The sequence below is a fragment of the Leptonychotes weddellii genome, chromosome 6 (genome assembly GCF_054177405.1).
Source record: "Leptonychotes weddellii isolate Sample4059 chromosome 6, ASM5417740v2, whole genome shotgun sequence".
NCBI lineage: Eukaryota > Metazoa > Chordata > Mammalia > Carnivora > Phocidae > Leptonychotes > Leptonychotes weddellii.
In genome coordinates this window covers 66,390,609-66,405,661 of record NC_138374.1, presented here as the reverse complement: position 1 = coordinate 66,405,661, position 15,053 = coordinate 66,390,609, and the positions used below count along the sequence as shown (strand labels likewise).

The 15,053-nt window shown below is 42.5% G+C and overlaps 1 protein-coding gene across 4 annotated transcripts in view; it reads left to right on the top strand.

Moving 5' to 3' along the window:
- The first annotated feature begins 7,081 nt into the window (after nt 1–7,081).
- The window catches only part of ERO1B (endoplasmic reticulum oxidoreductase 1 beta), a 59,647-nt gene continuing 51,675 nt past the window's right edge, over nt 7,082–15,053 (top strand). For 2 of the 4 annotated variants that reach the window (XM_081824333.1, XM_081824332.1), the window contains exon 1: nt 7,082–7,392. In XM_081824333.1, the coding sequence (XP_081680459.1) occupies nt 7,291–7,392 (102 nt within the window). In that variant the 5' untranslated portion in view covers nt 7,082–7,290. The remainder of the gene's footprint in view (nt 7,393–15,053) is intronic. The other 2 variants (XM_081824331.1, XM_081824330.1) reach the window with 1 other exon arrangement.

Below are 15,053 nucleotides of genomic sequence, written 5' to 3'. Positions count from 1 at the left end.
ACGGCAGTGAAACTATGCCATCTGATACGACAAGGGTGGATGCATGTCATTACACATTTGTCAAAACTCATAGAATGTGTAACACACAAAAAAATAAACTCTAATATAAACTATGGGCATTGGGTGTTAATCACCCAATCAGTGTTGGTTCACTGATTGTAACAAATGTACCATTCTGATGGGGGATGTTGATAATTTGGGAGGGCATGTAGGTTGGTGGGAGGGGTATATGGAACTGTATTTTCCACTCCATTGTGCTGTGAGCCTAAAACTACTCTATTAAAAAATAATTTCACAAAGCTTTCAGATATAAACATAGGTTTTTGAAGACACGGGACTTCTAATTTCCAAAGTGTTCTGTCATTAAAAATCTTAGAGCATTCTTGATAAATTAGTAAATTTTTATACATGACAATTAAAATAGCATGATGAAGGCTTTTGATATGAGGACTTCTTTGATAAATAATTTTGTACAGCGAGAATCACTCTAATTTAGTGGTATGATAAACCCAGGGATGTCTGAAAAAAGCACCACAGACTAGGAGCATGAGATTTTTTTTTTTTTTAAGATTTTATTTATTTATTTGAGAGAGAGAATGAGATAGAGAGAGAGAGCATGAGAGGGTCAGAGGGAGAAGCAGACTCCCTGCTGAGCAGGGAGCCCAACACGGGACTCGATCCAGGGACTCCAGGATCATGACCTGAGCCGAAGGCAGTCGCTTAACCAACTGAGCCACCCAGGTGCCCCGTAGGAGCATGAGATTTTAAGACATTTTAAAAACAGAACCTGAAAATTGGGGGAGAGATTGTCTCACGTAATTGTAAAGGTATCTTTAAAATAACTGAATATCTTCTCTGTGTTTTCTAATTGTTTTATAACCCAGTGGCAATTGCAGCCTGGTAAAAAATTGGTAGTATTTTCTAAGAAATTGTAGTTGATTTTATTTTTTTTAAAGATTTATTTATTTATTTATTTAGGGTGGGGGCAGAGGGAGAGGGAGAGAGAATCCCACGCAGATTCCATGCTGAATTCAGAGCCCAATGTGGGGCTCCATCCCAGGACCCTGAGATCAGGACCTGAGCTGAAATCAAGAGTTGGACGCTTAACTGACTGAGCCACCCAGGTGTCCCAGTTGATTTCATTATATAGCAAAATAGTGAATCCCTGGGATCATGGAAGAAAGGGGAGGCATAAATGACCCATTTCATTCTTGGGGGACTAGAGGAGTCCCAAGGATGTAGTTTAGTATGGTGGCTCATCCTGCTCCTGTGGGTGATTGTGGACAGTGTCAAACAATGAGAATCCCACTGGGATTCCGACCCTAAGATGTATCAGGTAAGAGGCACTTACCATGCCTTACAGAGTATAGGCTATGATCCTCTTTTTTTTTTTCAGAGAAGAGCACAGGATTTTATGTAAGATTCCAAATGCAAGATGGACATCCTGCTCAAGTAGAAGGAGACGATCCTTGAAGTCTGTGTATCTATGAGGGATTATCAGAAGTCCCTAAACAGAAGAAGGAAAATAATACAAAATGGAAGCCAGCAAGTATGTGACTCTGTTAAGGCAACATGGAATCCAAATCTGAATCAAGATGTCGGCGAGTGAGAGGGGCTGAGGCACAGGAGGTAGGGAGCAGACACAATCAAAACCAGACTCTAGGGTGAGAGGGAATGGGGACGAGGAGCCAGCAGGGCGGCAGTGGGGGAGGAAGTGTGAATGTGAGCCTTGGAAAAGAACCAGCAGCACAAAGCAAGGATGAAGCAACTCAATATCCACATGAGACTGAACTCGGGAAAAAGCACCTGACTTTGGAAAAAAATGAAACTTCTTGAGGTTCCAATGACTGCATGGGAACACATTGACAGGAGAGAAGAACTCAGTCAGGGCCAACACAGAAACACCTCCAGCAGCCACTGATGACCTCCTATGACCTTCTCTGCCTTTCCCTACCTGCCCTCACCGTCGCCATGACCTTGTCCCTCTCTACTTCCTGTAATGTTCATCCTCACATCCTAAGAACATTCGCGGTGTTCGCCCTCATGTGTTGTGCCCTGGATCCTATGCAGAGTGGACTGGAGTGGGAGCTGGACCAAAGTCAGACAGTCCCAATGTGCAGGCAAGTGACACAGAACCTTGGGATTTTGTGAAGTCTTTTGCATTATAGACATTAGGTGGGAGAGTGAAATTGGCAAAATAATGATTCTAGTTTTCCCAGTTATCACATTTAATAGATTTCCCCTCTGATCACATTATATGTTAACTTCTAGCATAATGCTATATATTTGTTATGTAAAAGAGGGTTTTATGCAAACTGAATACATCTCTGCGTAAACTCCTTTAGAAATGGAAATAATTCTAACTTGCTCCAGTTTATCAGCTTTAATGCTGTTAAGTGAAAATACTTGAGCATGTCACAGCTGAGCAAATATTAAAGAAAAACAGTGAATGCTTTAGGTAGGTAACTAATAGCAAGCCAGAGGCCAGCCAAGTTCTTTCATTTTAATTACTTTTAATCCCTATCCCTTGTCAAAAGAACAGGGGAAGAGATGTTCTCAGTAAAATTCAAGAAATCCTATCACCAAGCCAAAATTCCCTCTATTAACTAAGTTACAGGTGGAAATCCACTTCTAAAAAAATTGCCATGGCAGGTTGTTAACACGCCAGGACTATCTGCAAATACACTTGTTTAAACACAACAGATTGCCTCTACTCAGCTGGTTCATTAATCACAATTCAGCTTGCTATCAGGAGAGAAAATTACTGATGTTATTAAATTTCCACCCCATTACCTTGACTTTTATTTGGAACCATGCATCAATGATTTCCTTCACTAGAAGTTGCAAGTTCACCAAGCCAAAAAATCACCAAAGAAACACAATACATTTGATGTTATCTTGGAAACCTAAAGAGTCAGTGCAAAGTCTCTTAAGCATTATAGTAATCTGCTCAAGACCATTCTCATGCCATTGCTTCAAGAAACTTGGGTATAGACATTTCAAATAGTGTTTGAGAGAATAAACCTTCAATGCTTAAAGTAATGAATTTCCAGTAATTGGTTTCAACCGATCCTCTGACAAGTCTGTTACTGTCCTCAGTCTTTTTGATAGTGCCCCCAAAACACCTCTGTTTAAGAAACTGGAATCCCTTGCCTTTAATGAAAGGCTGTCGGTTTCATCTTACTGCCTTCTCCAGGAATGTTCCAGTCCAATGATGCTATTTCCCAGCTGTCCCCTGGAAACGTTCAAGGGTACCCCATCCAGGATTGGTTCTGAGACAGATGTCTTCTAAGAGAAATTGAGATTGTAAGAAATATTAACCAATCAACAAATATTTATCAACTACTGTTCATGGGAACAGAGATAGCCACTAAAGAGAATATAGTATGAGAAGACAGAGTCTTCTGAAACTTTACTATCTAGATGTGTAGAATATGCATATACACAGCAAAAGCTAACTCCTAATACAGAATAGCAGATTGTTGGTGCTAAATGAATGTCATGGGTAGAAACAGCAATAGGACTCTGGAAGTCTCACTCTAGATTACCGGGATGAGATAATTAGGCCACCCTCTCAGAGAAGAGAGAGGTATGGCATGGACAAAGGAGGGGAGGGGAAACAAAGGGATAGAGAGAGATGGGGAATCATTTGTATTTGAGAGCTAAATGGAGAGATTCTGCAACAAATATAAATTTGGTTTTGTGCGTGTTGTCAGTGTGTGTACATTTCAAGTACGAGTAAGATTAACCTTAAGCACATTTTGACACTATTCATTTAAAACCTGAAGCACACAGGTCGTCCTCCACACACATAGACTGATACTGTTTGGCTCCATTAATAATCACGGGAAATAGAGCCCTAGTGGAATTACCATCCCATGACCCCGAGATCACTATCTGAGTCAAAATCAAGAGCCAAGCCACCCAGGTGCCCCCCCGCTTCCCCTTCTATTAAGAATTGAAGGTAGTAGCACTCACTGTTGATTTGTGTAACCTCTTGCTCATTCCCTGTAGACTTGTAGGGTTCTCAGCCAAGGGGCTTGCTCCCTTCCTCCAAGCTAAATTCTAGAAGGAATTTGAATTTTGGTAGGAAGGACAAAGGACTAAAAGCAATTGGCATTGATGGGTCCAATGGCAGTGCCCTGGAAAAGACTCTGCTTAGCGCCTCTGAACGCTGTCCTAATGAACTTGCCTTTCTGGAGGAGTGAGCAGCGAAATCTTTCTTGGTACTGTAAGTGCTTCTACATTTTTGTCATTTGCTATTCTTTCTTAAAAAGTTTAGCAGGAGCTGGTTTTTGTGGCTTTCAACCAATGAGGATTAGCGTCGGCACTTTCTTTCCTCTGTTACAACTTCCAGCCACAGCGTCAGAGGTGGAAAGGTTCAAACTGAGCGTCATTGTGGAACTGTGCAGGAAGCAGGGGTGACATCACTGGTACTTTGCACAACGCTGGTTTCAGTGCAGTTGATTTTCGGAAAAGCAGAGGTCCACAAAGAGGCCAGGGGCGAGAACAAAAGGAGCAGTCTGTTCACAAAGGAACAACGCCCCTCCTAATACCCATAACAATTAACAGTAAGACAGATCTCAGCAGACGTCATTAGGAATGCATCTCAGGCAAAACGCCGACAATTTCTAATTTCACTTGCCAGGAAAAAAACCCATTTGTCCCCAGAAGTTTTGTGTCAGGCATCTGAGCTGGAAACGAATGGGGGTATTGTTGTTGCTGTTACTTCCTGGGTTAGGTAACCAGGAAGACAATAGCTATTGGACCCCTGCGCTGGAGTGACCCCTTTCCTCCTTCTGTTGACTGACCACTCAAACTGTGCTACAGGGACAAATCTAGAAGGGCTCTAACTACAGACCGTGGTTGCTGCCCTTGATTTCACAAGCACTAAAAGACCCGAGATGAAAGGTCCACTAAAGGACCTGAGATTTTATAAGAAGAAAATTTATAATCTAGTCTTTTTTTAAAAAAACATGACAAAAAATTCCCAGGATTTTTAAATAACGTAATCCCACAAAGTATGTGTTACCAATAAAAATCAAACGCAGTGCAGAGATGAGGAATCTTGAAAAGAAAAACCACTCCACTGGATCTGATAAGAGAAAAGCTTTAGCAGAAGGATGGGGACAGAACACATTTATATGAGGGACAGAAGGGAATGGGAGAATAGAAAATAGAGGTTTGGCAAAGAAAAGAAGAGGAAATGTAGAAAAGTAGCTGAAAGAGTCGGGGCGCCTGGGTGGCTCAGTTGGTTAAGCGGCTGCCTTCGGCTCAGGTCATGATCCCGGGGTCCTGGGATCGAGCCCCACATCTGGCTCCCTGCTCAGCAGAGAGCCTGCCTCTCCCTCTCCCTCTGCCTGACACTCTGCCTATTTGTGCTCTCTCTTTCTCTGTCAAATAAATAAATAATATCTTTAAAAAAAAAAAAAAGAAAAGTAGCTGAAAGAGTCAAGCAAAAATTCGTTCTGTTTTTAAGCTGCTGAAGAGGAAGAGGACTGATGTGGCTGGCTTCTGGGCATGCTGCATGTGCAGTCACACGGGCCTCTGTGCTCAGAAGGGCCCTGCACCTGGTTGAATGCTCTGCTGTCACTGTCTTGAAATTCTTAGCATCTTTTGAACCAGGACCCTGCATTTTCATTTTGCACGGTCACCTCAAATTATGAAAATGCTCAGAAAGGTATAACACACTAGTGTTAGCTGATGTCCCCCCAAAATATGTACATCCTAATCCCCCAAACCTGTGAGTGTGTTACCCTATATGGCAACACCATGTGATTAAGAATTTTGGGGACTGGCACCCACCCACGTACCCAATAAACAAGCTCTGTCTCCAGAAAAATTATTAAAGAATTTTGAGGTGGGGAGATCATCCTGGATTATCTGGGTGGGTCCTATGTAATCACAGGGGTCTTTATGAGAGGGAGACAGTAGAGTTAGGATCAGCAAGAGAAGGCATGTGACAATGAAAGCCGAGGGAGTGAAGATGTGACAGTGTGGTGCACAGTTATGCGCTAAGGAATGCAGGTGGCTTCTAGAAGCTGGGAAAAGCAAGGAAACATATTGTCCCCTAAAGTCCTTAGAAGATGCAGCCCTGCTGATCTAGTTTGGACTTCTGATCTTCAGAACTTCAGACCCCTAAGATAATAAATTTGTTTTGTTTAAAGCCACTAAATTTATGGTAATTTGTTATAGAAGCAATGGGAATCTAATACACACTGCATATATGTAAGCTGATGTATTGCTAGTTTTCTAGAAATCAAGGCTATTACTATAAATAACAGCTATCATTGATTGAACACTTCCTTTGTGCTAGGCACCATACTAAGCCTTTTATGTATATAATCTTATGTAATCCTAAAACAGTGTTTGAGGTGGGTGTTATACACTTACAGATGAACAAATTGAGACTCACAGAGGTTAAGTAACTTCAGTAAGTCTGGAGCCACGTAATAATCTAGGATGTTTTAGAGGTGGGAGCTGAAGCCAGTCTGTATCACTCCAGGAGCTTCTGTGTGTTTATCCCTATTCCTATACATTATTATAAACTTTTGCGTTTGTTCCCATTCTTCAACGTGCATCATGTTTGCCTCAACAGAGGAGTGGGAATGGGACGAGGAAGAGGATGACATCCACGGCTGCGGGTATGAAATGAAAGAGGAGCCCGAGCCACCTGTCCGTTCCTAATTTGCCTAGGTTCCGGGCGCATCCTGGAGCCTCCCGGCTGGGCGGCGTCAGGGAACCACCACACAGGGATAACCCCTCGCCCGGTTTCCAGGAGCAACTGTCCGGGGAGGGGGCGCGGCTCGGCGGCCCGCCGAGGGGAGGGAGCCCCACACGCACCTCCTCTTGTTTTGGAGGCCCGCGTGGTCCTGCCTCATTGGCCGCCCTGGAGCCCGAGGCCCCCGGGGGAGGCGGAGCGGCCTCCGCTGCTGTAGTTCCCGGGTTCTCCCGGCCGCCGGCCCCGCCTTCCGGCAGGAGGCCGGCTCGCCGCCGCGCGGGGACCACAACTCCCACAAGGCGCCGCGCTCGGAGGGGGCGTGGCCGGGGCGAAGGGGAAGCCAGGGGCGGGGCCGCCTAGGGGATGAAGTGGGGGCGCTCGGCTCTTCAGCCTCACTCGCAGCTGCCGGGAGCTGGGGAGAGTGGGCCCCGCCTCCGGACGGGCGTGCAGACCTCTGACCCTGGAGTCTCTCAGCCGCCGGGAACCGTCCGCTTGGGTCGTCACCCGGGCCTCCCGCCGTTTCCCGGCCCCGAGGGGCCCGGCCGGCCGCGGTGGGGGGAGAGGTCAGCATGAGCCGGGGGGCCCGGCGGGCCGGCGCCGGGCAGGGGGCGGCGGCCGCAGTGCAGCTGCTGGTCACCCTGAGCTTCCTCCCGAGCGTCGTCGAGGCCCAGGTGAGCCCGAGTGATGGCGGGGCGGGGACGCCCGGCCGAACGCCAGCGGTAGCGGCGAACGGGCCGCAGCCGGGGCGCGGGGAGGGCTGGGGCCGGACCCCGAGGGGCTTCTGGCGAGCGGAAAGGGCTGGGGGCTGGAACCCGAACCGTCACGTCCAGGAAATGCCTGCGAACCGCTTGCGGTGTGTGCGGGGATGGCGACGCTCGTGGGGCGATGGCAGTAAAAAGAGGAAGATGGTGACGGTCCCCTGAGGTGTTTTCGCTTTTCTTTCTGATTTTTTAAGCGGCTGGGAGTGTGGCGGGAGATGAGATGGGAATGAAAACGTCATCAGCTGTTTGGGGAAGAGAACGCGCGGTAGAAAGGGTGAAGCCCTCCCCTTCAACGGGGAGGGAGGGGAGGTGGATCCCCGCGCCCCGCAAAAGTGGAGTGGGTAGGGAGGGGGACAAGACTTAACTTCCTTGAACTTTTGGACTAGAGAGCCCCTCGGCTTCTACCCTTGCTCTAGCATCTTTCCTTGCCTGGGACTGCTGTATTTTTTACCCAACTTGTGCCGTGTCTGCTAGGTGGCATCTCTAGGTGAGCCCAAGTAAGAAACTGGTGGGGGGGCTGTGTCTGGCCTTACAAGGCCTATCAGTAATGAGGTGATGGCTGGAGAGTAAATTAGAATTTAGGGGCTGCCTTTGTGAAACCTTTATTACCGGAGTGTTCTCACTACGCTGGAAATCGAGGGTTTTGGAAACCAGAGCCTTTGCCTTGCGAGCCCTGTTTGCTTCTTTCTACGAAGAATTTGAATAGCCTGCCAGGTGCTGCTATGCCTTGTCTGCACCTGCTACAAAGTGGCAAAACTGCTGAGAGAGAGAGAGAGAGAGGTGTCTCAGGTGGCTCGATAATGAGGGGAGATGTCATTTGAAGCAATTAATGCTCATTGCTGAGAAAAACTGAAGCTATGAGTGTAACCGTGTAAACATGTTTTTCTGACTTTATTCACATACTTTTTTCATGGAGTTACAGTGTTGTGCACTAAATCCCAGAAAGCCTGAATATCCTATTTGTGTGAATATTTTTTTAAATGAATGATTTGGTAAAAAAAAAAAAAAAAGGGGGCAGACTTGGTTTCGGTGTTGGTGAGCATGTTAAAAATGCAGATTCTCCGGCCCCACTGCCACATGTTCTGATTTAGTGGATCTGGATGCGACCCAGGGATCAGCAATTTTAAACAGACCTTGTTTGTAAGTAACTGTAATGCAGTTATCCTCTGAACTACCTTTTGAACCCTGCTTAGAAAACACTGAAATAGTGGAAATCTGGAAATCTTCTAAAAAGTAAATTTTCCAAATTGTCTTTAGCAAATTGTTTTCTAGCTACTGGTTGGGTGATAGTGTTTGGGTGGAATATACATTTAGATATTTTTCTAAAAGATTTTTCTTTTTCTTTTTATAGCCTATATTAATTGTATACTTTGTCATCAATCTGGAAACTTCACTTCAGGTTTTTTCATCTACTAATTACATGTGTTACTGTTTTATAATTGCATGTGTACTTTTCTTTTATCCCAAAGAATATATGTCATTTTATCATGTCCAAAAGAATACATATAGTTCCAAAATTAAAGATTTGTGCATATTCAAAGTAGCGTTGTGCCAAACAGTCCTCAAAAATGGATACATTTGGTTTTTGTTTCCAGTGGTATTTTCTAATATAGTGTTGGAGCATATTATAGATAGTATTTTAATTCCAACATGTTTAAATATATATTACCTCATTTTATTGGATCTGTCTCCCAGAGGTGCGCCTATTTAGGTAACTGAAGTTCAAAAAGCTTACATGACTAATATCACTTCTTAAGTGCACAAGATTAAACTGGAGCCCTAGTAGGCCCCCTTTTCTTCTGTACAGTACATCTCAGCATGCTTGCTTCTTTAGGGTATTAAAATAAAGCAGAGGGAGACCCAGGAAAATAAAGTGGAAATAAGATAGTTCTTTCACTTCTCTTATGTATACTAAATTGGGAGGGGGGGGAAAGCCCAGTAAAGCATAAAGGGAATAATTAGATTTTTTTTTTTAAATACGTCCATTTATAAGAAATCATTTAAGGAGAGGAATATATTGAATATGTCTCCTTGGAATGAAAGCATAAAGTTATTTTTGAGCACATAAAATGATAGGCATTTGTATATCTCAAACCCCTTTTTCTTTCTTTCTTTTTTTTTTTTTTTTTTTTAAGATTTTACGTGAGACAGAGCATGAGCCGGTGGGGGGCGGGTGGGGGGGAGGTGGGGAGCAGAGGGAGAACAACTTGGGGCTTGATCCCAGGAACCAGAGATCATGACCTGAGCCAAAGTCAGATGTTTAACCAACTGAGTGACCCAGGCACCCTTCATACCCCGTTTTCTTATAAATTAAATGCAAATGTGCTTTGTAGTCTGGGAAGCACTACAAAGGAAAGACATAGTGAATATAAGTGGTATGACAAGTTAATCTTCCTATAAAGAAGTAATTTTAGTCAGATGTATTTTTAAGTCTTTCTAAATGCATCTGAGGTGGCATGAAATCAGAGAATACATAGAGTCCCCCAGTTCCCAATGGAAAGCTGATCTTGAGACTCAAATAGTATTGTTCCAGTCCATTACCTGGAGGATTTTCCCCCAACCCTGAAGATCTTGACTTTCTGCTGTAATAGCTCCTTGGTGTGGTATGGACAAGAAATAAAGGCTCAGTGTGTGCCCAAAGAGAGAAAACTAAAAGGAGACCCCACCATAAAGCTTGAACTCCAAAGAGCTACATCCTCAGTATGAGAAATGAGTCCTACCAGGAATAAGGGAAAAGTAAGAAACTTGCTAGGGAAGGGGGAAAAGACTCCCTTGAGAATCTATAACCATGAGCCAGCTCTTACAAAGGTTTGCAGGCCAAATTCATGCCACCTATGCTAGGAAAAGCTTCAAGTGGAAAGTTTATTTTGTAGCAGACCTAGGTGGGTATGCCCCCAGTTTACTGGTAAGAGCGAATATTCATCCCCTCTGGAGGAATTTATTTTCAACCCAGGCCCTAAAGAACTCTTGAAGATCTAGTGCCGAGGAGAATAAGCAGCTAATAGTCAAAAATCACCAAACACTAGGCACCATGAATGAGGTACTAGAAATATAGACTATGGAAAAAGACCTGTGATGACCTTAGATTCTGAAAATATCGGAGCTAATTTAAACACATTAAACATAGTGAATTTAAATACAAAGGGGTGGCTGGCAGAGACAGAGACCTTGACCTGAAAGTATGGAAAGGGAACAAGAGATTTTAAAGAATGATAAAAAAAAAAAAAAAAATTAAAACATAATGTGATGGGATTTCTAGAGCTGAAATTAAAAACTCAATGGATGGGTTAGATAGCTGATTACATCCAGCAGAAGAAATGATTATGAATCAGGCAACCATTTTATGTCTTTTTCTACTTAATTTTCCAACACTTTCCCTTTTCTTAGCTTCGTACTTCACTAACAAAATTGGAGTAATCAGTGTAATCCATGTGTTTACCTATTAGTCTCTGTACGCACACATCATGACTTCCAAAGGATTACCGTAGATGAACTGTGAACTCTTATCAAAGGCTAATCCCTCTCTCTTGTATATTAGGTCCCATTCCTTCTGTCAAGGACATGGCTCAAGCAAATCTTCCCTTTCTCTCCTGGATCATTAATTTTTCCTTGTCTGATGGACTGGTACTGTCATCCTAAAACATAGTGTTAATTCTAGTTTACAGTTCTCTCTTGATCCGCCCATCTCTTCCTGGCTCCGCTCCATTTTTCTGTCCTCCTCTATAGAGAAACTCCTCAAATGAATTATCCTTATTCCTTACATTCTGGTCCTCTCTTCAGCCTACTCCAGTCAGACTTTTGCCCCTACCACTCCTCAGAAACTGCTCTTGTCAAGGTCACTAATGTCTTCCTTGTCGTTAAAGCCAATAGTTTTTAAACCTTAGCTTTATCTGTAGACAGCATTTTTTCCCCACAGTTCATCACTTACTCTCCTTGAAATACTTTTTTCTTTGGGCTTCCAGGATGTACTTTTCTGATTTTTGTCTTGTCTTTCAGGTCTTTCTGGTATCCTTTGCTTGTTTCTCCTCTTTCAACCCCACCCATGACCACTGGGATGGGGAGAGGGGTGCTAGAGATTGAGCTCTATAAAAGCTCTTAAAACAAGATTGATGAGTTTCCAGGTGGGTGAATACAGACCCTTGCTGGGAGGGGGGCTCGGAGGCAGGGAAGGTCTATACTTGCACCCCCCAATACCTTGCCCTATGCCCCTATCTATCCTATTTGGCACTTCCTGAGTTGTGTCCTTTATAATAAACCAGAAAACAAGTGTTTCCCTGGTTCTATAAGCCATTGCAAATTACTGAACTTGAGAAGATAGTCGTGGGAACCCCCAGTTTATAGCTGGTCAGTCACAAGTACAGGTGGCTTGGAACTTTGGACTGATGTCTAAAGTGGGGACAGTCTTTGTGACTGAGCCCTTAATTTGTGAGGTCTGCTCTAACTCCAGATGGTATCAGAACTGAATTGGGCACCCAGTTGGTGTTGGAGAGTTGGAGAATTGGTTGATGTGAGAAAACCCCAAGTTCCGTTAAAGCCAAAGTCTTATAATGGTCGCCTATTTTTCCTTTTCACCTACTACGGAGTCCTCATTGTTCCTCAGAAACTTTGGGCCAGCTGACTGCCTCAGGGCATTTATATTTTGTGTTCCCAAAGCCTGGAGTGCTTTCCCCTCACTCTCCCAAATTGTGTGGCTTGTTCCTTTTCCTCCTTCAAGTATTGCCAAAATTTCACGAGACCTTTTGTAACTCTCCTTTTAAAAATAGTAGCAGCTCAGTCCTGCAATGCCTGTCTGCATTCCCTGGTTTTCCTATTACTTTATTACCATCTGACAGACTCTGTACTTGGCTCATTCTTTTTTTTTTTTTTTCTTTCCTATGAGAATGTAAGCTCATGGAGGGCAGAGATTTTTGTCTGTTTTTTTTTTTTCTTTCTTTCTTTCTACTACTTCTGCACTCCCAGCAGTTAGAACAGTGCAAGGCTTATATTAGGTAGATCCTCAAATATGTTGAATGAATGAATGAATGAATGAGTGAATCAATAAATGAATGGAAAATAAAAGCAAATGAATTATTCAGAATGAAGCTCAGAGAAATAATGGGATAGTAAATTTAAAGAGAGCTTAAGAGACATGGTCTAATATAATATGTCTGGTTGGAGTTCCAGAAGAATGTACTAGAATAGGGAACAAGTATCGATTCCTGCATGTTAATATGAAAAAGACAACCCAGTAGAAAAATGAAAAAAAGACAGGTATTTCACACAAGAAGAAATACAAATGTCTTATAGAACATAAAACATTATACTTCATTAGTACAAAAATCAGATACCCTTTCATGCTTACTAGATTGGCAAAAATTTAAAAAAATATCAAATATTGGTGGGCGCCTGGGTGGCTCAGATGGTTAAGCGTCTGCCTTCGGCTCAGGTCATGATCCCAGGGTCCTGGGATCGAGTCCCACATCGGGCTCCCCGCTCAGCGGGGAGCCTGCTTCTCCCTCTGACCCTCTCCCCTCTCATGCTGTTTCTCTCTCACTCGCTCTCTAAAAAATAAATAAAATCTTTAAAAAAAAAATATCAAATATTGGTAAGGATAGGATTTAGCAGTAACTTCTGTCTGCTGTTGGTAGGATTGTAAATTGATATACCTATTTTGAAAATGAGCTATAGTAATTCCACTTGTAAGCATATAAGGTGGAGAAACTCTTACACATATATATATATATATAGGGAGATAATGAAAAATACATTTGTGTAGCATTATTCTTTACCTTAATCTGGAAACAACCGAAGTACGGATTGCATTAGTTTCCTCTTGCTGCTGTAACAAATTGCCACAAATTTAGTGGCTTAAAACAATACAAATTTATGATCACATAATGCTGTATGTAGGCCAGGAGTCTGCAAATGGGTTTTACAGGGATAAAACTAAGGTATCAACAAGGCTGCATTTCTTCTGGAGGCTCTAGGGGAGAATCATTCCTTCCCTTTTCCAAGCTTCTAGAGGCTGCTTTGTTCCTGGCATATGTCCTCTTCCCCTGTCTTAAAAGCCAGTAATGTAGCATCTTCCAGTCTGACTCTGACACTTGTCTTCCTCTTACAAGGATCTTAGTATTGAGTCCACTTAAATAATCCAGTATAATCTTACCATCTCAAGATCCTTAATCACATCTGCAGAGTCACTTTTGCTGTGTACAGTAACATATTCACAGGCTTCAGGAAGTAGGGCATGGATATCTTTGGGGGGCATTATTTTGCCTACCTTACAGGTCAACAATAGAACAAATACATTGTGATATTTTCATATAATGCAACATTTATAGCAGGGTAAAATGAGCATAAAACTCATTATGGTGGGCAGCTGTCAAAATATTAGCAAAAGAAGTATATCACAATATAGTTCACACAATAGATGCCATTAATATTAAGGTTCAAAAACAAACCCTCTATATTATAGTTTAGGAATATATCATTTGTGATGAAATTAGAAGGAAAAGTAAAGAAATTAACAAAAATAATTCTACCTCCAGGGGGAGGGAGATGGCTATAATTAGAAAGGGACTTGAAAGATAATAGCCGTATTCTATTATTTTTAAAGATTATTTATTTTAGAAAGAGGTGGGGTAGGGAGGGGGAGAGAAGCAGGTTCCTTGCTGAGCAGGGAGCCTGAAGGGACAGGCTGAGGCTCCATCCCAAGACCCTGAGATCATGAGCTGAGCTGAAACCAAGAGTCACATGCTCAACCAGTGAGGCACCCAGGCACCCCTCTATTTCTGTTTTTAAAAATTTTGGTGATATGCAGGTTTTTGTCTTAGTAGTTGTCTTTAAGAGTTAGAAATAAACATGATAATTTTGTATACCTTACCCCAGCCTCTACCACAATTAAAATATATTTAAAAACCCCAAAATATGGTGGTTTACTAAAAAGCAACAATTTAAGAAAAATTTGTAAGAAAGAGCAATCACTGGATAAAATATTTTTAAAACCTAAAAAGTTGTCAGTTGGTGTTTCTACTGCCCCCACCCCCTGCAATTACTTAGAATTTGAAGTTTTATAAATAGTAAGCTAGAGAAATGGAATGAAATTCAATAGAGTTAGTGACAGGATCTTAGTAACTAGGATAGTAAAGCATCTGGAATTCTAGAGCCAAAATTGTTGTTAACGATCCTTTGTTCTTTAAAGATAATATACCTCTGACTCTTTATGGTGTAGGGAGTTTGGGAACACATTTGCATTCCTAGGGGAAAAACATGAGAAAGTAACAACTGGGAAGTTCTGGTTTCCATTTTCTGATCATCTTTGCATAAATTCCTCCAATGGATCATACAAATGATCTTTAACAACATAGGTCCCATTTTTGTTTTTAAATTTTAATTTTAATTGAGATAATTGTAAGTTCCATTAAGTTGTAAGAAATAATACCAAAAAAAAAAAAAAAGCCACCTACACTGTATCTGGTTTTCCCCAACAGTACCATTTTGCATACATACAGTGCAATATTATCACCAGGTCATTGACATTGATGTACTCTGCTGATCTTATTCAGCTTCCCTCTAGTCTCACTTGTGTCTGT